Raw genomic sequence first — 23,397 nt, forward strand, 5'->3', positions numbered from 1 at the left:
AATTGTTATTTAATATTTATATTACCATATTACCCAAAGGCCCTAATCAGGATCTGCGCCCCACTGTGGTAAGCACTGTGTAAACACTGAGATGGATACTGTGTTTGCCTCCCAAAGCTTGCGGTGTAAGAAGATAAGAAACGGGCCTGGCCTGGAGTTACATAGCTGTCACTCACAGGATTTTCCTGGGCTTGCATTTGGGCAAAGAGTTGCATATGCTGGGTTGTGAAGCCCACAGATAATATAGTCACCCAATTTTTGCAAGTATCAGAGGGGTCTGACGAAGTGGGTATTCACCCATGAAAGCTTATGCTCCAATACTTCTGTTAGTCTATAAGGTGCCACAGGACTCTTTGTCGCTTTTTACAATTTTTGCAGTTTACATGTAAAGGGAACCAAAGGCCTATTATTCCCCCATTAACAGCAGGAAAACAATGTCATTGCATTTTCAGCATGTTGAGAGAGATTTAAAGCCTATACATCTGTCATTCATTTTGTTTTGTAGATGGTTACTTTCTATGGGTCATCATTACTTGATGGGCCAGTGCCTCCTGGACAACCGTTGGCAATAAAAAGCACCACAAAACCTGGGCTTATAACCAAAAATGGCCTAGTTCTTTTTGGTAATGATGGAAAGATGGTAAGTGTTCAACAAGATAAATAGTGTAGCTGGGAGGCGGGGGACACGGGCAAGGGAGGTGAAAAACTGTATGGACTGATTAACATTAGGAGAAAATGTAAACTATGGAAATTTCATGCCATTAAATCCAGATGTAATCTTTGCAATGCTAGTGATAGCAGCCAGGTAATCAGCTATGAACATGTCAATCTTCTATTATTTCATGAAGAGTGCCAAATGCTATTCTGTTCTTTATCTTAGGTATTGTCAGGATCCTGGGTGAAGGTAGGAAGGACCAGTGGTGGGAGCTTGGGATCCCAGAACTGAAAGCAGGGGTCAGAGCCAGGATCAGGGTTAAGAATCAAGCTGAGGGCTAAGTCAGAGTGATGAGCTAAGCCGAGGGTCAAAGACAGAGTCAGGAATCTGGCCGATACTGGGTCCATGTCAGAGTTCCAGGGGTCGATCGGGAGTCAGAATCCAAGTCAGAGCTGGGATCAGAACCAGGAGTTCACTAACAGAGAAGCGGGGCAGTCATGACAGGTAGCTAAGGATTCTCATTGTTGCCTGGGCACTTGCTGGTATGCCCCATGGACTCATACAGGGACAAGGTGCCAATCAGGGATTGCTAAAACTAGTGTCAGTCAGGTCACCCTGGGTAGAACTTCCCACGAACCTCAGCAGATTGTTTGCAGGGAGTAACTAGGTTCCAGATGCCACCAGCTGGCAGCGTGGGGATGGTGGTTGTCCTGTAACCTTACAGGTTTGACTTCATGTCCCACTGATCCTTACAGGCATTTCCCTACCACCCATCATATGTTCATTTCTAAGATATGTTAAATTGTACCTATATTTACTATAGTTTGTGGTGAAGAAAATATTTAAAGATACCTTTATCACAGGTTTGAGATTTCCTACCAGACACTTACTCATTTCATTATTATTCAAATTAACACATTAATTTCTCCTTAGTACGTTTTACAGCCTTTCCATCAACTTAAATCATATCCCCTCTTTTTCAGTTGTTGGTGAGAAATCTACAATTTGAGGATGGAAAAATGATCCCTGCATCTAAATACTTTTCATCTGATGAGATGTCTGTCATAGAACTTACAGAAGAGGAGAAAAAGATGGCGGAAGATATCAAGGTAATTCTGTAAACTAGTTCAGCAGGATATTAGTTTACAGAAAAGCGTTAAAGACGTCTAGGTACAGACATGATATAACTTTTATTTAAATGTGCAAGTTATTTCTTAACAAAATATAGACAAAAGTACAAGAATGAATGTTAAGCTATTAAAATTAATTCAGATGTGTTTGGAGATCAGGTTAGGTGTTCACAAATGTATATATGGTCCTAGAAACTTTTTCTTTAGATATAAGTGATTTTTTCTAAAGACCAAGTGTTGGACCAAGTTGAGAAGAATGATTTTGGATTATATGCGATGAGTGAGGCAGACACACTTCAAAGCCGAGTCAGAGCACCAGCATGACTTCTCCCCGCACAGTGGGGCCTTCAGACACCAAACAAACTGGCGTTATTTTTTTCATGGAAACATTCATCAGCAAGATTTGATCCTATTTCTAAAACAGAATCTAAGGGCTTGTCTACACTGCCCCTCAGTTCAGACTCTGGGGCCGTGAGGATCAGTGCGCACGAAAGTGCTGTGCTGGACTCCCCTGTGGGGATGCTGCGGGTTCATACTCAAGGGTTCCTGTAATGGAATGCTTAACTGTATTATACTCAAAAATAACAGGAGTACTTGTGGCACCTTAGAGTGCCACAAGTACTCCTGTTATTTTTGCGGATACAGACTAACACGGCTGCTACTCTGAAACCTGTATTATACTGTTCAGCCACTAAGGGCACCATGTGTGACATCCCATATTTAAGCTATAGGTGGCAGAACATTAAAGGCTCTTAATGAAGACACGTCTCTTGTGTATCTCTCTGAGAAGAAAGCCCTGTAGTCAGTCTTTATCTGATACAGAAAGCCTGACCTGCTAGAAGCAGCTGTGTAATATACCACGTACAAGAAGTACATCACAGTTCCTGGTTCTCGTTAGTGGAGTACTCAGACAGGACAACATTAATGTGAACTAGGAACTTTTTAGTTTGTGTGTGCAGCATCCACACGGGAGAGTTGAAGCTCAGCACTTGGGTGCACACTGCTATTCACATTTCTGTAGTCTGAACTACCGGGCCATACTGTAGACAGACTCAAGGAAAGTCTAAGGCTTTGTCTACACTGGCAAGTGAAAGACAAAACTTTTGTAGTTCAGAGGTGTTAAAAAAACACACCCACAAAAGACAAAAGTTTTGTCGACGACAAGTGCCGGTGTGAACAGCGCTTTGTCGGCAGCAGCGCTCTCCTGCCAACAATGCTAATGCTGCTTGTTGGGGTTGGAAGTTTTTTGTTTCAACAAACAGCGGCTACACCTGCACGCCTTTTAGCGGCACGTCTGTAGAAGCACAGCTGTGTCGCTAAAAGCTGTGTAGTGTAGACATAGCCCAAGAAACAATATTTCTTATAGGTGTGAATTGCCCTATTTGGTTCAGTGGAGACAACTTGAAACCGAATTATAACAATTTAAATGTGCACATTCTCAGCAATTTCACCCCCATTTTAACAGAAATATCCATCTAGTGTATTTATTCTATAGTACTACCTCTCAGCCCTTCCACAGTCCCTGCTGTACATATCCAACTACCAAATACTCCCACTCTCCAAACCCCTCGGTCCAGCCCAGAGCACCCTCCTACACCCCAAACTCTTCATCCCCAACCCCACCCCAGAGCCCACACCCCCAACCAGAGCCCTCACCGCCTCCCGCACCCCAATCCCAATTTTGTGAGCATTCATGGCCCGCCATACAATTTCTTTTCCCCAATATGGCCCTTGGGCCAAAAAGTTTGCCCACCCCTGGGCTAAGGGGAAGGAGCAGTTAAACCCATTTTATGTAACGATTGCTGGAAATAATGGGAGACTACCACCCCAGATAACTGGCCACATAGCAAAACCTGAGCAGTTCCCTGGGACTGATTGCAAATGCACAGCCTAAAAGGGATTGCTTGGCATGTTGTGTGCGTGTGAAAATGAGAAAGCCACCAGGAAGCAAGAGAATGAAGCATGGCAGTGGTGTAGCCAGGGTCTAAGTGTAGGGGGAGCAAACAGAAAAAAGGCGCTCCCCCTTGGCTCCTTCTCTGGCCATGCCCCCTTGGCTCCTCCCATTTCCCCCCCCAGATTAACTCCGGGGCCCGGCTCAGGACTCCTGCGGGCTTCCCGGGGGTGCGGATACCCCCATCCCCCCGTGGTCCCGGGAGAGTCTCTCCTGCCCAGCCCGCTCTGCAGGTGTCCCCTGCCAGGCTGCGCCGCCCGGCCCCACCCGCGGGGTCCCATCCCCCCCGCCCGGGGCTCCAGGCTCCTGTGCCGCACCAGGGCCCCCCGTCCAGACAGCGCAGCCTGTGCCCCTGCCCTGCGGGCCCGGCCCCGGGGAGCCCCTCGCCCGGAGGGGACCCCCAGTGCAAGGCACTGGACCCCCGCCGCTCACCTTCTGTCCTGCGCCGCCACCTGTTCCCGGCCGATCCTGGCCCTGCGCTGTGGGCGGATCCCAGCTCCGACTCTGGCTTGGGGCGGGGAGCGCTTGGCCGCCGAGCCCTGAGCTGCCGCAGGAGGTGGCTGCACGTGTGGCGATGTTGGGGCCGCGTGGGGCGTGATGGCTGAGGAGCTGGGCCCCTCTCTCCTCCGGCCGCACCTGCCGCCCCCCCCCCCCCCCCATGGCTCCTCCGGCAGTGCTGCCCCCGGCGCCGGCCCGGCAGGCGCCGCTTTTGGGAAAAGGGGTGAGGGGAAGCGACTGCTTCCCCTGCACCCCGCTAGCTACGCTACTGAAGCATGGCCCTGAGAGGGAACAGAGGGACAGAGCTCCTTGGGGCACAGGACTTTCTGCAGAGGCAGGCTTGGAAAACGTGAGCAAAGAAACTGCCTGCTGCTGTTTGTTCCTACTGCGTTCGGGGAACCAGGACTTTGTGTACATGCTCTGTAAATGGGTGGCGATTGGGGAGGGAGTGGGGGGCATTGCCCCCCAAACTAGAGGCAACACAGGGGGGAGGACATGGGGTCATGTGCCCCCCAGATTTCTGCCTTCCATTTAACACAGAGGTTTTCAAATGTGTGGTGCGCTGTCCTAGGGGGACGTGCCCCACAGTTTGAAAACCATCACTGCCTGCTAGGAGCCAGCAGATCTGAAGCTGGTGGGAGCCGCCCGGCCCACAGCTCTCTTCGCTGTGGAAGCCGGATGCTGGTTCGCTTCCCAGCAGCCCTCCCTGCCCTGCTCCCCGAGTCTTGCCACCTCGGTGGGGCCAGGCGCTCCCCAGGCAGGGGGGGGGGAAGGGGACAGCACAGCTCCGAGCTGCACCCCCAATTTGCTCTTGCTTCTCCTCCGAAGGAGCCCGGCCACGTGTCCCCCCGCATGTGCCACCTCTGTTCCTATCTCCCAAATATACAAGTCAAACTACGCCTATGTTTGTAAATAATCAGGATTGCAACCACGAGACTGGGGGGTGGAAGCAGGCTCTTAAGGGGGACGGCAAAGGGAGAGTGAAGGGAGCTACTGTGGCACGACAGGGGGACATCCTGTTCCAGGCTGGGAATGGGCATCCCGGCAGTTCTTCAGCAGCTGGTGCCCTATGTGCCAGTGCTCCCCTGCCCCCAACCCAGGTGCCTGTGCACTCTCCTGCAACCTGGCAGCTGGGGCACATGTTCCTCCCTGGACTGGATGCCTCTGCTGGGACCTGCAGTAGCTAGAAGATGGGGAGAGGAGAGCTGTCTCTTCCTACTTGCTTCCTAACAGCCGGCCTGATCTCCAGCCCCTCCTCAGGGTTCTGCTCTCACCTCCACCCCCAATGCATGCATGCAGGGGTGGAAGAATAACCAGGTTCCACTCTCACCTCCATGAGGTATTGTGGGAGACGAAACATATATCAGCACCCGCAATATTTCCATTGTTGGGGTATGGCCCATAACCTCATTCTGCTGGCCCTGATCGCAACAAAGAAATAGCTCATACTCAGACAATTCATAACATCAGTTCCCCAAATCAAAACAAACCTGCAAAGCCCCACATACTGGCTAACCGCTCAGGTCAAAGGGTCAATAGTAATTTCACCTGCCACACTAAAAAAAATGCAAACTGTATACATGCAAATCATTAGCATGGTGGTTATAGCAAAAATGCTCATTTGCTTTTCTGGCTTTTAGTATCCCTAGAAGTAATTGATTTTAAAAAAGCCGATATGTTTAAAAATATACACGCAGACCTACATTAGTGTCAGTGAACTGATGTTTTATGCCATTAGAGGAGTTTGTTTGTATTAATGCCTCATTTATTTTCTATATTTTTTAGTCCATTTGGAAGGGAATTTTGAGCAATGTTGCTGTAATTGAGGATTCTACAGACTTCTTCAAATCTGGAGCATCCTCGATGCATGTTGTCAGGTAACTTTTATATTTTAAATAACCATGTTTTTTAAGCAATTAATGAAGATTGTGACCGTGTTATGGTTCTTACGGTATCTGTGATTTTTCCCTTTCCCCACTCTTCCCCAATCAGAAGTCACAAAACAGTAAAGAGAAAATTATTTTAAATGCATTTTTTCACCATATTAACCACTTCCAGAAACCTAATAAGGTGATCCCAGTGCCACATCAGATCCTTCGCCTCCCAAAGTCAGTGCAAGATTGGACCCTTGCCCCGCTTACTCAAGCAATACTCCCGTCGACTCCCATGACATTGTCCTCAATTGGAGTTTTGCCTGAATAACAAGGGCAGGATTAGCCCCAAAACTAAGGGACTACCCTGGCAGATATTTGGGAGCGAGTCTACTGTAGATCTGACAGCTATTCCAAATCTGGGGGCCCAATCCTGCAGCTGCATACCAAACTCCCAAATGCAGTGAGGTCACCATGCTGTATCAGGTCACATTAGTGAGCATCGCTCCTTTCTCTAGCCCAAATGTCCACAGCCATCACATGAGAAGCCCTTGAGAGTTTTACCAAAATCATTGCTATTAATAATCCACCAAATGTAACATGATTCACAATTCCCGAGCTGTACTAAATAGCCTGAACAATACTTGCATGACGTAACAGTGCTGGGAGCTAGCCGGTCAGCCAGCACGCTGATCTCTCTGGCACTAGTTGGTTTCCCCAGGGAGGTCTGAATGGGGAATGGAATGTTATCCGCTAATCAGTCTGGGTGAGCTAATGGATTAATTAGCCAATCATCTGAGGAGTGATTAAAAAGGCACAGGAAGGAAGTGCAAGGGGAGAGGAGTAGGGCTGAGTCCAAGTCCAAACTTAGAGAGCTCTCAAGGAAGGGAGACCTCTTCTCCTCTCAGACCTTGGGGACAGGGCTGATGATACAAGGGACACTGCAAATAGCATTGCTGCACAGAACTGTAAAGGGGTTGGGGCAGAAATCTGAACTAAACCGCACTGTGTGGATAACTAACTGGTGGAGTCTGAGCAGTTTCTGTGAAGCTAGAAGGCAGGAGCAGAGCGTACCCTGTTATACATGACATATGTTTATCATTTGCCTTTTATTCCTAAAATGTTACCTCAGAGTATTTCAAAGCCATTGGGCCAAATTCTGCCCTAATAACACCTGCACAATTGCTGTGTATAACTGAGGACCCCATGTAGCCCAATGGCTAGCAGTAATACAGTACAGCTACAGAATAATGGCATGCACACAAAAAAGCCCACACACTGTATGCAACCAACCAAAACCCTACTCCACCTTCTAATAATTGACTGTCTCAACAATACTTCAGTGTAAAGTTCAACCTACTATTTCTTTGCAATTTTCAGAATGATTGAAGAGATCAAACAAAAATATGGTGGACTTCAGCTGCAGAATGAAGATGTGTATATGGCCACTAAGTTTGCAGACTTTATTCAGATGGCTGTGAGGAAACTTAGGGGAAAGGACGAAGAAGAAGAATTAGTCATAGATTATGTAAGCCTTTTTTGGTTTTATTGACATTTTGCACACTTTCTTTGATGGAGTGTTGGTTTCGTTTCTGTAGTTTTCATTTATTTGTGACGGGATGGAGGTGAAACTTGGTGAATTCCATTGCTCATGAAACTGGGAGATCAATAGCAGTGGATGGATTCATGCATATTGCATATGTAGGTATTGTAAACTTCCTTAAAGTGCCTTGCTCATGTATCTCAGTCATCATGCCCACAAAAAAAATCTGCTTTTCTGAGGAAAACAGCAACAGACTCTCCTCCAAGGAACCCTAGCATGGGGCGGAGGGGGATATGATAGAGATCTATAAAATCATGACTGGTATGGAGAAAGTAAATAAGGAAGTGTTATTTACTCCTTCTCCTAACACAAGAATTACAGGTCACCCAATGAAATTAATAGGCAGCAGGTTTAAAACAGACAAAAGAAAGTATTTCTTCACACAATGCACTGTCTACCTGTGGAATTCTTTGCCAGAGGATGTTGTGAAGGCCAAGCCTATAACAGGGTTCAAAAAATAACTAGATAAATTCATGGAGGATAGGCTCATCAATGGTTGTTATCCAGGATGGGCAGGGATACAAAACCAAACCAAGTTACAATCTTTGCCTAAGCAGCTTCCTCTCCTACATCAAGCTATGAGCATCTCCAGCCCTTCAGGCAGGAGGATCCACCACTTACAGAATCAGAGGGTGCTTATCTCTTTGTCCCCAAAGTGATGGATAACAAAGGAGTCCCCTTTGTTCCCTTTCATAGTCCAGAAACCTTTTGAAATGTATTCTTTGAAAAGTAAACCAAGACAAAGTTCCTCCCCCCTGCTGCTTGTTCTTTGGGCACCAAGCCCTTTCTTCATCCTCTTGTCAATTTGCTTTCTCAGTTGGCTTGATCACTTAGTTTACCATAGATGCAAATGTACCTTCATTGTCCTTTGCTTGTGATTAAGCCATGCTGTTTTCTCATAACTAGAGCCATGCAGACATTCCTTTGTTTAGGACAGGCTTGTTTATCAGCTGCCTCCAAAACATATTACACGAATGTATTTCCAGCACACATACATAAGTCTTTATACACAACTTGTACATACATCATGCAACAATATTCGTGACCAGCATGTCACCCGTTTTCATATGATACCTTACAGGTCCCTGCTTGGCTAAATATTCTGCCAACAGTGTGTTGGGTGAGCCCTTTGCCAGTTGGCATAAAGGAGCTCTTAGAGTCACAGTAACTTTAAACACATAACTAGGGCCATTGACTTCAGTTGGATTATAAATCTACTTAGTCACACACCTATTTTAATACCTTGCTGGATTAAGGCCCTAATGATGATTTGATCCTGGATATCCACTAGTAAAACCATACAAATTCATTAATCCATTTAATAATTTAGGCACTTCTCCTCCTCAGAGGAAGTACAATTTCTATTTAGTTTTGCCTTAGTGATGGATACTGACAGCCATATATGCATCCTGGTACTTTGTCTGAAAACTGGTTTTGCATATTAAAGTTACAAGTTGTATTAGGTACGTAGTTTTGCATGTTGCATGTATAGTATTGCCAAACCCAAATGTTCAAAAATTATGAGTCAGGCTCACCAAAAATCACGAGATTGGCTTTAAAATCGCGAGATTAAGTAAAAATAATAGATTTGGTGATCTTTTTATTTGCTTTCTGCTTTTTGAGCCTTTAGGGTGCACCGAGGTCACATTTTGAAGCCTTCTCCATAGCCACAAGGGCTAGAAATTTATTTTTTAATGAATGAAGGCTGAAATCATCACATATCCACTTGACTCCAGGATCTGGTGCTTTAAGAAAAACAATAATGGTCATGAGACTCATGACAAAATCATGAGAGTTGGCAACGATGTAAGACACATTGAAATGTTGAGTTTCTTTCACTGTTAGGTTTCAAAAAATGTTAACAATATGACTGTGAAGATGCCTTACCAGTGTTTTATAAATGGACAGTTTATGGATGCTGAAGAGGGAAAAACATACGACACTATAAACCCAACAGATGGATCAGTGAGTAATTTCTGCATATGATAAATACTGGCTTATTCTGAATACTACATTTCTGGATAAATAATCTAAAACATTAAAAGGATATTGCCAAGTTGAAAATCATGTAGTACATTTTAAAAGATTCCTTTACTATTTTACAGTCAAAACTTGAAAAAAATTCTTCAACTTTTAGTTATCTTGAAATGTTAATAATTTAATCTAATTTACTTTTCAGTTTTTATGCTTTTTATTCACTTTTTGCATCTTAGCCTGCATAGTGAAAACTGGCTGATTAATTTCGCTATGTTTATAATCTATTTTAAGTCAGTTTCACTAGCAGGTTCTCATACTTTAGCTTAGTGTTGCAGTGTTTGGCTTTGCAGACAGAACAGGGGAATGCTTATCAGTTCTTTTAAAAAGTGTTTCCACTGGGATTTTTGTTAGTTTCTTGAGCACATTTCTGTTGGTCAGAAGTTATGTAAAAGCTTATTTTTACAAATCCTACAGTTTAGGCCAAATTTGTCCTGAAAGTGTCCTTTTAAATAGGGTGACCAGATGTCCCATTTTTAAAGGGACAGTCCCGTTTTTTGGGACTTTTTCTTATATAGGCGCCTATTACCTCCCACCCCCTGTCCCATTTTTTCACAGTTGCTATCTGGTAACCCTACTTTTAAATCACTTTTTAAAATGACTTCTCAATATGCATTTTTTTTTTTCAAAAAGTACCAAATCTTGGCTGAGCAACTGTTGGGGCCCTGATTCTGATCTCATATATGCCACTGTAAATCAGGAGTAACTGAATTCCACTTAAGTCAATGGAGCTAGTTGTACCACTATTAATGAGGCCAGAATCAAGTACAGCCTTAGCAGTTTGGTATTATCTTAAGGCATCTTAAATATAAGTGTCCATCTATGGTGATACATGTAACAAATATACCATTCCAGGGAGGCAATATCCAGATGGTATTCTAGAATGTTTAGGCATTCTATTGTCGTACCAGACACTAAGCTTTTCCACTTCTTCAATGTCACATCAGTAAGTTCATGTGATAGTTGAAGAAATAAAATAAGGCTTGAGGGTGTGCTCTGTTGTTAGCAGAGTTTGAGGAAAGAGGGATCCAGAATTCTGACTGTTCACACAGTCCTTCGAATGCCACCTCAATCGGTGGTGTCTGAGCTTTTCTGAACCTGATTGACCCATGCATAATAGGTAGCCATTAGAATATTAAATGTTTGTTTATATTTAAGTAAAAATAAAAAGAGAGAAAGGAAGCATTGTATGTAACACTACTTGAAATGTGAGCTAACACTTAGCTGTTTTGTGACAGATAATAGCAAAGGTGTCTTATGCTTCAGTGGCTGATGTTGACAAGGCAGTAGCAGCAGCAAAAGATGCATTTGAAAATGGTGAATGGGCAAGAATGAATGCAAGGGAAAGAGGGAGATTAATGTACAGGTATGTAAGGGGTTTTGCTATGCTTGCTCATGTTTCTTAACTTTATTTTACTTCCTCTGAAAAATCATGGTATACCCCATCTGAATCTGATGGACTTTCCTTGTCATAGGGCTAGAGTGGCCACATTTCGGAAGGGGGTGAGGGGCTAGGGGTTCTGGGATATGCTTACTTTGACTTGGGTCTCTGCATTGAAGTGTGGATGTCAGAACCTTTTTAAGTTAATGAAAAAATTCCCATTGACTTTATTGGGTGTTTGGCCCTTATTTACATTAACAAATAGCCAAAGGTCCCAATCCTGAAGTCACTGGAAATTTTGCCTCAGTTGCAGTATTTTGCAGTCCCACATCACGTTTGTAAGTTAGGTATAGTTGGAGGTGTCGTTTCCCAGTGTTGTTATTTTTTATTCTCATTTGTTGTGTTTTAATTAAAAGACTTGCTGACCTGATGGAAGAACACCAAGAGGAATTAGCAACAATTGAGGCCATTGACTCAGGAGCTGTCTACACTTTAGCTTTGAAGACCCATGTAGGAATGTCTGTGCAAACATTCAGATACTTTGCTGGATGGTGTGACAAAATTCAGGCAAGCTAATATTTGTCAGCAGTTACGCAAAGTCAGAAATGAATTACAATGCTTCTGTATACTTATTCTTTACTAGTACTGTCTTTTGTTTGTACAGCCCCGAAGAACAACTTTAACACAGGGAAATGAGGCATTCAAAATTGTGGATGACAGAATTAGAATTTTACCTAGTAAGAGTCTTCCTGGAAACATGATAGGAGCACATTATGCTTCTATTGGGAAACAGGAATTTAGAGTCTGACTCGTGATGACAGATAAGCTGGTTGAGAATGTGGAGTGTTATAGAGGAGATGTACCTCATATCCTTGGTAGAAGGTTATACAGCAGCAATATTCCAGCATCTTTCTGTCTCTGGCATCCTGTTAACAGAACAAATCCGGCTGTGAAGCCTTCCATGATGGCAATGATTTTTCTGAAACAAACATGGTTAGATAATTGGTGCATTTTAATTTTCCTTTCTAGATATATACATTTTTTGAAATCCATTGTCTTTCTTTTAGGGTTCTACAATCCCAATTAGCCAGGCCCGCCCAAACCATAACCTAACATTCACCAAGAAGGAACCCATAGGGTAAGGCTATTGTCTTCTTCTTAATGACTGCAAACTAGTTTTAACCTTGACAAATAGAAAATCCTTTCAAAATCTGTTATGAAAATGTAACTTTTTTCATATTTTTCCCAATCTTAAGAGTCTGTGCGATTGTTATCCCCTGGAATTACCCACTGATGATGCTTGCATGGAAGAGTGCAGCATGCTTGGCTGCAGGCAACACGTTAGTTCTCAAACCAGCCCAGGTAAAATCAAAAGGGAAAATGCAAATTATGGGTGTGATCCTCCACTCCCTATTCAGGCAAAGCTTCCATTGACTCCATCCATTGACTGACCTGTTGCATGCTATAAAACATGTAAAGCAGTAGCTATTCCCACACTGATACAAGGCACTCCTCTTCACTAGAACTCTCTGCACCCTCAAATTAGAGAATACATTAAATCTTTCTGTTTGTCTATCGATGTCGTTGTTGCATGGAGCTATGGTTAGGGAAGAGGGGGAGAGGAGGTTGCACAGTGATATGCATGTGTACTCAGAATATAATTAATCTGGGATGTGAACAGAATGAACTCCTTTTTCTAAGGGAGTGCCACTTTGTCAGCTTTGTAAAAATATGAACTAATGTAAGATTCATATTGTAACAAGCTAAAACGTATTGCACATTAAATATTTCATGGCATATTTAACTAAAATAGCAGACCTAATCTGACTACTGTGTACATGTTTAGGTCACTCCTTTGACTGCCTTAAAGTTTGCAGAGCTCTCAGCTAAAGCAGGATTTCCCAAAGGCGTTATAAATATTCTACCTGGTTCAGGTAAAGCATTAACCTAATTATTTTTCTGTACAAAATATAGCTCGGTATGAACTGTAGTTGAGAACAGTTAGGTAAAAGACTGAGGTGAGGTGAAGTTGTTGGTGATCTAGCTTTTCACCTCTGCAGACCTGTCAGGTGAAAACTGTGCTGAGTGGACTTCTCCTCCTTCTTAGTGGATCTTTGTCCACATTACAAAGCTGATACATCATTTCACATGTATTCTCTGAGCTGAATGGGGAATGACTATGGCGCTAGCCAGGGGTGTTTACCCCTTATCTACACGTTCCCGATTCAAACAAAAAATACAAAAATCTTCAAAGAACCCTTTATAATACAGAGAAACATAATGCTTTTGATTATAGGACTTCTCTTATTCTCAAAAGCTTGTTGCCAGTAGGACATATTATTTCAATAAGATTGTGAGAAATCTAGTTAGCTAAGTGTGACAGATCGGTCGGTGGAGACAATTTAACATTACGTCAGCTAATTCACCTCCTCACAATCATGTTTAAACATAAGATTTCCTAGTAAAGACAAACCCCAAGATAACTGTGGGGCTGATTCAGTGAAACAGTACATATGTCAGCTGATCCAAGTTTAAAATACACCTCTACCCCGATATAACACGACCCGATATAACACGAATTCGGATATAACGCGGTAAAGCAGTGCTCCGGGGTGGGCGCTGCTCGGGCGGATCAAAGCAAGTTCGATATAACGCGGTTTCACCTATAACGTGGTAAGATTTTTTGGCTCCCAAGGACAGCGTTATATCGAGGTAGAGGTGTATAAACTGGGTTATTCTACCAGCAGTCCAAGTATCAGAGATGAAGTTCTCAACTCCACTGGTGAAGGGAGGGATTTGTGCCGTTGTGGTTTTAGTTTTATTAATCTGAGGTGTTAATTGTAACATAAGTAAGGATACTTATTTTTTAAATTAGATGCTATTTAACCTGACAGGCCTACTGGACTATTAGAATGTTAAGAATTGCATGTACATTTTCCAATTAGTTGTTTTCCATATCCCACGATAATACAGGTGGTTTAGTGGGACAGCACATGTCTGAACACCCAGATATCCGCAAACTTGGATTTACTGGTTCAACTCTTATTGGTAAACAGATCATGAAGAGGTATTGTATTCATTATATTCAGAAGATGTTTTAGATCTTTTTTTATACTGTAGATTAATCAATGTTTGTTTACTACATTGATGTGCAAACTACATCTTGCACATAACATTAAAATGACATGCAGACTATGGATGGGAATATATTTAATCATTTGTCTTTAATAAATAGTGGAAATATCATTTGCTATTAAGTCCAACTGTCCAAAAACAAAAATAGATATATGCTATACATTTTCACCAGCTGATGTTAGGGAAAATAATTTCATTACTAAAAGATGTCTGAATGTTAATTTTATATAATTATTTACAACTTTCCGTAGCTGTGCAGTCAGTAATCTGAAGAAAGTCTCCCTTGAACTTGGTGGTAAATCCCCACTGATCATTTTTGAGGACTGTGAACTTGACAAAGCTGTAAGAATGGTAAGGTTACTTCAAATTAAAACATGTTCAAAGCCTTGTTAGTGCATCTTATTAAAAAGCAATGTTCTAATTCCTTCTCTCTTTCTTACATGCACCCCTCCTCAGGGCTTGCTAAAACATGCAGGAGGATAGCCACACTTTAAGCCTCATACAGTATGTTGAAGTTGGGCTCCCCTTCTCTAGGCTGTATGACAACACAGTTTAAACTTTTGGGGCTTATTCAAAAAGACTGGGATGTTCTCCAAAAAAATTAATTGAAAAAGAGTAAAGGTGAAAAGTGTGCTTCCATGGAGTCATGCTAACACTGCAAAAAAATTAATTTTACAAAAAATTGACACTTAAAACCCCTCCAAATGCTAAAAAAAAAGTCTGGAAATGAGGTTGCGATTCAGTCAGTTCCCCACTGCCATGTAATCCTTAATGACTCACTATCACCCACATGCCTGACCTATACTTCCCATCCAACCTTAACTTCTGTCTTCTAAAATTTGCAAAATATATGCATAGAGGAAAATTAGTAGATTATAAAATCCTATTTCCTATTGAAGGGATCTATTTCCAATATAACACTAGCATATACTACATCACTCATTACAAAAATGCTTAGTTGCTACATGATGTGGTTAGTTTAGGCCCTAATCCTGCAGTTAGAGCCCCATTGAACCCAAACAACATTGTGCTATTGCATGAGATACAAAACAGTGAAGCTGACTCTCCAATCCATTTTTTATGATCCAGGAAGAGTTAAATGGGGGCGGCGGGGCGGAAACAGCGTGCACTGTGAAAAGCAAATTGAATTTTGAAAATCTCTTTATGGTTTGATCATCTGAGACATTGCGAGAGCCAGTCAGAAAATAGAAACAAATTGTTTCATGAAAATATTTTTTCCCATGGAAAAAAATGTTTTTCTTTGAAAGTTTTCTGACGGTCACAAGTTAGTAACAGGGGCAAATTGTCCCTCCTCCATGAAGCCTGAGTCCATAGGCTTGATGTAGGGGAGGTTCTTTGTGCATTTGGCAGGATGGGAACACATACTTCTCCACTGGGTCACATGCTGTGACTGCCCTCACAGCCCTCCATAAGGGGAGTGGATCAGCAGAGTTGTGTATTCATCAGCCTTGCTTCCAAACTCCTTTTCCATGATGCTGTACAGTGTCTCTATGGAGCTTCACTCAACAGTGTGCAGGGGGTGTGCACCTCCCTAAATCCTGCCTCCACACACAGCAGCTCCACTGCATCCAGGGCCATCTCTGTTCATGCACATGTTTATGTCGAGAAGGTAGAGGGAAGAAGGGTAGGATTTACCCCAGAGGTAAGAAAACATTTTTATTTCTTTAATGAGTTTTATGCTGATATTGCCCCTTTAAAGAAGAGTTCTATACATTGATTGATTCAGACATAGGAGAAAAAAAAGAGAGAGAGAATGTAGTTCCAGGGAATAGCTGGAGTGGGAAATTAATAAAACCAAGTATCAATATAGTGTTTTCTTCTGACACAGGGCATGGGAGCAGTATACTTCAACAAGGGAGAAAACTGCATTGCAGCTGGAAGACTGTTTGTGGAAGAATCAATTCATGATGAATTTGTTAGGAGAGTGGTAAGATATTTAAAGGGCTCATGTTCAAAATAAATTCCGCAGTAACAATGTAAAGCGAAGATCAAGTCATTTTATACACACACACAAGTTTATGCATCATGAAAATTATTTAAACTTTCAATTGCTGCTGATGCTGGGAAATCACGATTCCTATCATGAAGCAATGAAAAGGGTGTGCTAATGGGAGACACTTGCCCAAGAAATGCAATGAGAAGTGACACACTTATAAAGAGACATTATCCTATCAACTATATCTGTACATTTATCTAACCAAAAATTGCCAAATTTGTATCCATGAGACTTAAGACCACTGTGAATATGGGAAAAAAATATGGTAAGACTGGAAGTATAGCAGGGATCATACAAGAGTATCTAATGTTCACCATTAAAAATTCAACACTGCTGTGTGAAAACTCAGTTATTTATTGCTATTTAGAATAGGAAATAACTTCAGTATCTTGCTTACCACACTATGTTAACTTGAGTTAACAATGACATTTTAAATACCAGACACAGTAACAGAAGAAACTTAAAAATGAATAACTAAAAACAATGGTCAAGATTTTCAAAAGTGACTAGTGATTTTGGGTGTCCAACTTGAAACAACTTAAAAGAGCCTGATTTTCAGAAAGTGCTAAGTACTCCTTCTGAAAATTGGGTCCCTTCAAGTGGTCTTAAACTTGGGCACCCCAACACTAAAGTACCCATAGTCACTAGTCATTTCAAAACAAAATTGGCCAGTGTGTCATACTATGTAACTTTTCATTTTAATTGGGTAACGTGTAGGTGGAAGAAATCAAAAAGATGAAAATTGGTGACCCGCTCGATAGAGCCACAGATCATGGTCCACAGAATCATAAGGCTCACCTGGAAAAGCTGCTGGAATATTGTGAAATTGGAGTAAAAGAAGGAGCAACATTAGTGTACGGAGGAAGACAAGTATGTAGACCAGGTAAAATACTACCTGGAAATGTTTTGAATTTTTACATTTTTAAATAAAAGCCCACATGGTTCCCTCTGTTGTGTAGCACAAAGAGGAATAAACTCACGGAAATACAGTACAAAATGAGCTGAAGGACAGCTACATGGTTTCTTTCCCGCGGCCACCAAGGTAGAGGACTCTATGAAGTATACCTAAATAAAGTAGGGTGTCATTGTCCTGGAGAAAATCACTTGGCATAAAGACGTGGAAGAAAGAGATGGCTCATACTGAAGAACTCTTCAAATATTTACATGTAAGGAGAAACTCAGCCTGTTCTACAATATTTCTTTGCTAGGACTGGCTTTCATATAGAGACTAAGGGGAATAGTCCTCACCTGATACATACGACTTTCACGGCACAGCTCCCATATACTATTAAAGGAAGTTGTGCAGCTGACACACGAGAAACTAAATTGAGACTTAGGTCAGGTCTACACTAAAAACTTTTGCTGGCATAGTAACATCGGTGAGGGATGGGGTTTTTTGATGATTTTTTTTATTTTGCAATAGTTTTACACTGGCAAAAGCCTTAGTGTAGACGCAGTTATACCGATTAAAAATTACTTTTGCCAGTATAGCTTATTTTGTTCAGGGAATGGTATAACTTATTCCAGCAAAAGCACTTTTTTGTTGGAACAAACTGAATCTTGACTAGGATGGTTTGCTGATATACCTGTACCAGCAAACCTTTTCTTCTGTACACCTGGCCTATATCTCTAGCAAAGTAGAACTTCTGGTGTGAAAGTCTCTGTACATACTGGTTTTCTTTCTCTAAAGAAAATTTAGAGTGGATATTTACATCTGCTGCTTAGGCTTATACATATGGAAAACAGAGAGTGTGGTGTGTGGTACTATGTAGGTAGAGGAGAGAATACAAACTAAAAAATATTTTACTCGCATGCAAATGATGCCCTATCTGTGTCCTCTGTTTAGGTTTCTTCATGGAACCCACTGTATTTACAGATGTTGAAGACCATATGTACCTTGCCAAGGAAGAATCCTTTGGTCCTGTTATGGTAATTTCAAAGTTTAAGAATGGGTATGTTCTGTTCTATTTTAAATAATAGCATTTTGTTTTACTTTATCAGTAAGTAATGCAACCATAGCACCTGGTGCTGTGATCCTGCCAAATCTCATAAGGTCACGCTGAGTCATTGTGCGGATAGGAATCCTCTAAGGAACAGATAGGTGTTGAAGAAAGCATTTAGTACAGACTACTCTTCTCAGTTGCCACAGAATCAAAGCTACAGCAGTGTGGAAAGGGACACTACATTGCTGGAGGCGCCATCTTTTACATGAGATTAAATAGCCAGTGGCACTTTTTGCAAAGTAAGGGTAGTTAAATGCAGTGTCCTAACCACACTACAAAACTTACATTCTTCCTACAGTATCTCAGTTCCCCCTACAGATTCTGGTGGCTCAGTTACCCTTCTTCGTTACAAACTGTTTGTTTTGTCACATTACTATGTGCTGTTTAACTACAACTGTATTTTGTTCCAGAAGTGGGTATATTCCAGTAAGGGTGAGATAATCCCTGTGTTTAGTTTGTGGACCAGTTTACTAGATTTCAGAGTAGCAGCCATGTTAGTCTGTATACGCACACTAGTAAACTGCAAAAAGAACAGGAGTACTTGTGGCACCTTAGAGACTAACAAATTTATTTGAGCATAAGCTTTCGTGGGCTACAGCCCACTTCATCGGATGCATAGAATGGAACTGCTCAAATAAATTTGTTAGTCTCTAAGGTGCCACAAGTACTCCTGTTCTTTTTGCGGTTTACTAGAGTACGTCTACACCAGGGGTGGGCAAACTTTTTGGCCCGAGGGCCACATCGGGGTTGCGCAACTGTATGGAGGGCTGGGTAGGGAAGGCTGTGCCTCCCCAAACAGCCTGGTCCACGCCCCCCATCCGGCCCCTCCCACTTCCCGCCCCCTGACTGCCCCCCTCAGATCCCCCAACACATCCAACCCTCCCCCCGCTCCTTGTCCCCTGACCACCCCTTCCCGGGACCCCCGCCCCTTATCCAACCCCCCTGCTCCCTGTCCCCTGAGTGCCCCAACCCCTATCCACACCCCCGCCCCCGACAGCCCCCCCAGGATTCCCACCCCCTAGCACTCTGCTCCTCGTCCCCTGACCACCCCCTCCCAGGACCCCCCACCCCTAACTGCCCCCTGGGATCCCACACACTTATCCAACCCCCCCCTGCTCCCTGTCCCCTGACTGCCCTCCCAACCCCTATCCACATCCCCGCCCCCTGACAAGCCCCCCGGGACTCCCACTCCCAACCCTCCCTGTTCCCCATCCCCTGACCGCCCCCCCCAGAACCTCCACCCCATCCAACCCACCCCTCCTCCCTGACTGCCCCCCACGACCTCCTGCTCCCTTACCCAACCCCCCCACCCCCTTACCAGCAGCAGGAACTCGCAGCTGCGACACCCGGCCAGAGCCAGCTGCGCTCCCCACGCTGCCCAGCAGGAGCGGCGGGCCAGAGCGCGGCCCGCGTGGCTGCAGGAGAGGAGGGACAGTGGGGGAGGGGCTGGGGACTAGGCTCCCCGGCCGGGAGCTCAGGGGCCAGGCAGGACAGTCCCACGGGCCGTAGTTGGCCCACATCTGGTCTACAGTGTATGCTTCTTTCAGTGGCATGTAGAGTACATACATGTGTAGCCACCTAGCACTGGTATAAAAGCAGCATAGACTGTGAGGCATAGTTTAGGCGAGTAAAGCCACATCTTCTCTTAAGGGTATGGGTATGTGCTCAAGTACACACCCTACATAGTTTTCTGCTCACCCCAAGCCACGTCTCCCTGTCTGCACTGCTGTTTTTAGCAGTGTAGTGTTCCGCTATCTCCCCTCTGCTGGAGCCTTTCCCTGTCACAGAAAAAGACTCCAGCAGCAGGGAAAGGCTCTAGCAGGGGGTTTTGCCCATGGCGCGCCCCCTGCTCCTGCAGCAAGGAGCTGCCTCCCCTCTACCACAGTGTGGACACAGCCCACTTTTCACTGTGGCATGTCGTTACAGATACGCTATGTGCTGCCGCCAGTGGTGTGTAGTGCAGGTGTAGCCTTAGTGATCTAGAATGCAATTTACTGGAGTGAGCTTCAGCGGGGGGGAAAGTACTGTATAAACTTAATGGAATTATTTCCAGGGGCCTTAATTTTTCTAGTTTGAAAGTATAGTATTAAGCTTTTGACTAAATAGAACACAATCTATGAACTGCCACGTTAAAAAGTTGTTTAATCAAACTCATTAGATGCTGACTCCGTGGTTGTTCTGAGGCTGGAGCACCCATGGGAAAAAAATAGTGGGTGCTCAGCACCCACCAGCCACAGCTGTTTGGCAGCTGGGAGAGGAGTTGGGGGAGGACAGAGACCAGCGGGTGGGAGGGGGCAGAGTGGGGGCAGGAGGAGGCGGAGCAAGAGGGGGGCCTTGTGGGAGGGGGCGGAGCGAGGGCAGGGCTTCCGGGAAGGGGGAGGAGCAGGGGTGGGAAGAGGTGGAGTGAAGGCAGGGCCTTGGGGGAAGGGGTGGAGTGGGGGTAGGGCCTCGGGGCAGAGTAGGGGTGATGCACCCCCGGGGAAAAGTAAAAGTCGGCGCCTATGATCAAACTTATTCAATTTTTGTAAACAACTAAGGATATTTAAAGCTGTTTGGGGATAAGGTACAAATAGAAACTAGCACAGTAAAGATGGCGTGAAAAGGTTTATCTGTTACATGGAAGGCTTTGCTTTTTAAGAATTTATTCCCCAACAAAATGAGAGTTAGGGCTAATTTTAGCAAAAATTAATGTTCTGCTGCAAAGCTCTGCTTTGCAAACATGTTTGTACTTCTTCATTCCCTGAATTCCACTGGAGCTGCACAAAGCTGATATGTATAATACAATATTTTGTTTGAGGTTTTTTGGTATAAACCTTAAGCATTCTGCAATCTAATTTACAAACTGTATAAATTAGAGACAGTAATGTGAATTTTCATATATCTGACTGATTAACAGTAGACTAGTACGTAATAGTCATATTTTCAAAACAGCTAAATAGAGATTAGAAAGAAAAAGGGTGTGGAAAGAAGCTGTTGCACTGCAGCTAGAAGGTTGTTTGTTACATCAGAGTCTCTGTTATGTTTCTCTTACTGTCAGTAAAGCCAAATGATTTATTTTTATTATTATTATAGGGATGTCGATGGAGTGTTAAAACGTGCAAACAACACAGAATATGGCTTAGCTTCAGGGGTTTTCACAAGAGACCTAAGCAAAGCTCTGTATGTTAGTGAAAATCTAGAAGCAGGAACAGTTTTCATTAACACATATAACAAAACTGATGTGGCAGCACCATTTGGTGGATTCAAACAATCTGGCTTCGGAAAAGATTTAGGTAAGTAGTTTGGTTTCACCCCCCTCCCCCACCACACACACATACACACGGATGGTTCAAACCTTTTTTTTTTTTTTTTAAAGCCTTATCCAGTTTCTATCACAGGAGAAAAAAAGCCCATAAAAGTCCTGATAGATCAAGTTTTACACTTAAAAAATAGCAAGGAAAAATGTAAGAAATAACACCGTTGTCAGCTAGGGGGCTAATGGCATCTCTGTGACCCCTTGCTGGATTGAGTGCACCCTCTCAGGTGTCAGGCCTCATGCCTTTACCTATCTCAGGGTGGAATTTTGCAGTTCTAGTCTTCAACTGGATTCTGGCTTACAGTATCCCCCTTGTATCAACTGTGCTCACCCAGCAGATCCAACTGAATTTGGACACTTACGATTCTTCCATTTGGGAGTCTGTGACCAGCGGCATACAGTAATCAGACAGGCTTCCTTAACCAAAGTGTTTATTTTAGTTGGAGAACAAGTTTATTAGAGAAAAAGGATTATAAAAATAGATAGTCTACATTGCATGTCTACCTTACCTAAAGGCATAGCATCCCCTAATAGTAACCTGTGCAGTCCTAACGTCTTAAACACCCCCAGCAGGTCCTTGTGTCTAATGGCTCATCTACACTGCACTGCTAACTACCCCATGTGGACACTACTGGTGTGAACTAAAAGGTACCTAGTTCACATTAATGTATTCCTCTTTCAAACAGTCTTTAGACCCAATGATTCTGACATTGTCCGTCAGTGACTCTTCGGTGTCAGTTGATAGGTTTCTACCTGGAGTCATCCCCTCTTTCCTGCCTGTGTTCCAGACAGCCCTCATGCAGTAAACATGCAATAACCAGGCTAACAAACAGCATTCATATAATAAATCATCAGTGGGCAGCTCCAAATGCATCACAACCTTCATGGGAATTATCTTTGGTCAGTGGTTTTCTGGTTGTTTGGTTCTCACCAGCCCTTGTTTGACATAGTTCAAGGAAATTGACTGTGGTCTCTTCCAGACCCAAGCATACACTGAAGCTCCTGTCTCCCTCCAGGCCCCCGTTATAAACTCCCCTATCATTTTCAAAACTTACTTCATTTCAGACTGGCTTAAAATCAAAACCAGATTTTATTTGGCAAATTAAACACACGAGAATAACGTTAAGAAGGTAGTTAAACTAACATTAGGACTAATATTACTAAAAAAGTCACTAGACAGGAAATCAGACTTAAGAATCCATTTACCCAGGGATCTTAAATTGTGTGTCCCTGACCCATACTAGTGCTGAAGCTTACTTTTGGCTTCCATTCACCTTCAGGGCACCCTCCCCACCCACATATCTTTCAGTAAAAACCCCTCTCTACTTATAGGTAATGTGGCTATATGTTCACACAGTGGCCCCCTTTGTATCAATATCAGTTTCCCATTGACTCGTATTTTTTCATACCCCTAACATACACATACATGACACTTCTCTACATAACCCTCTCACTGCCATTAACATTCTCACATCTTTGAGACTGACTTTTGCCAACATATTATGGGGCTATTTCTCCCAAACTATTCCATACACATCATGTAGCTTTCTAAATCTAATTACTCTGAATTTCTTGAGCTTTTTGACTTTTAAAGGAGATAGATGATTTTCAAAAATACCTCAGTGGGAGTGGTTGAGTGCCCAGCACTTTTGAAAAACTAGGCAGGTGCCTAAATAAATATGGATTTAAAAGCCCAGCTTTGGTTTATTTAGTTTCTCACTTAAACATAGCCATAGAATACAAAGTACAGACGCTCCCCGGATTACGCAAGACCCGATGTACGCAAATTCGCACTTATGGGAAAAGTTCCGTAAGCCAGAAATA

The 23,397-nt window shown here is 43.2% G+C and overlaps 1 protein-coding gene across 1 annotated transcript in view; it reads left to right on the forward strand.

Moving 5' to 3' along the window:
- The window catches only part of ALDH1L2 (aldehyde dehydrogenase 1 family member L2), a 50,025-nt gene that overhangs the window by 23,400 nt on the left and 3,228 nt on the right, over positions 1-23,397 (forward strand). The window contains exons 7-22 of the mRNA XM_065423497.1: positions 506-640; positions 1,639-1,764; positions 6,020-6,111; positions 7,486-7,633; positions 9,554-9,673; positions 10,981-11,108; positions 11,540-11,690; positions 12,191-12,261; positions 12,380-12,485; positions 12,970-13,057; positions 14,097-14,190; positions 14,510-14,609; positions 16,108-16,206; positions 16,993-17,158; positions 18,122-18,227; positions 21,351-21,550. Coding sequence (XP_065279569.1) covers positions 506-640; positions 1,639-1,764; positions 6,020-6,111; positions 7,486-7,633; positions 9,554-9,673; positions 10,981-11,108; positions 11,540-11,690; positions 12,191-12,261; positions 12,380-12,485; positions 12,970-13,057; positions 14,097-14,190; positions 14,510-14,609; positions 16,108-16,206; positions 16,993-17,158; positions 18,122-18,227; positions 21,351-21,550 — 1,930 coding nt within the window. The remainder of the gene's footprint in view (positions 1-505; positions 641-1,638; positions 1,765-6,019; positions 6,112-7,485; positions 7,634-9,553; positions 9,674-10,980; positions 11,109-11,539; positions 11,691-12,190; positions 12,262-12,379; positions 12,486-12,969; positions 13,058-14,096; positions 14,191-14,509; positions 14,610-16,107; positions 16,207-16,992; positions 17,159-18,121; positions 18,228-21,350; positions 21,551-23,397) is intronic.

The sequence above is a fragment of the Emys orbicularis genome, chromosome 1, assembly GCF_028017835.1.
Source record: "Emys orbicularis isolate rEmyOrb1 chromosome 1, rEmyOrb1.hap1, whole genome shotgun sequence".
NCBI classification, from domain to species: Eukaryota; Metazoa; Chordata; order Testudines; family Emydidae; genus Emys; species Emys orbicularis.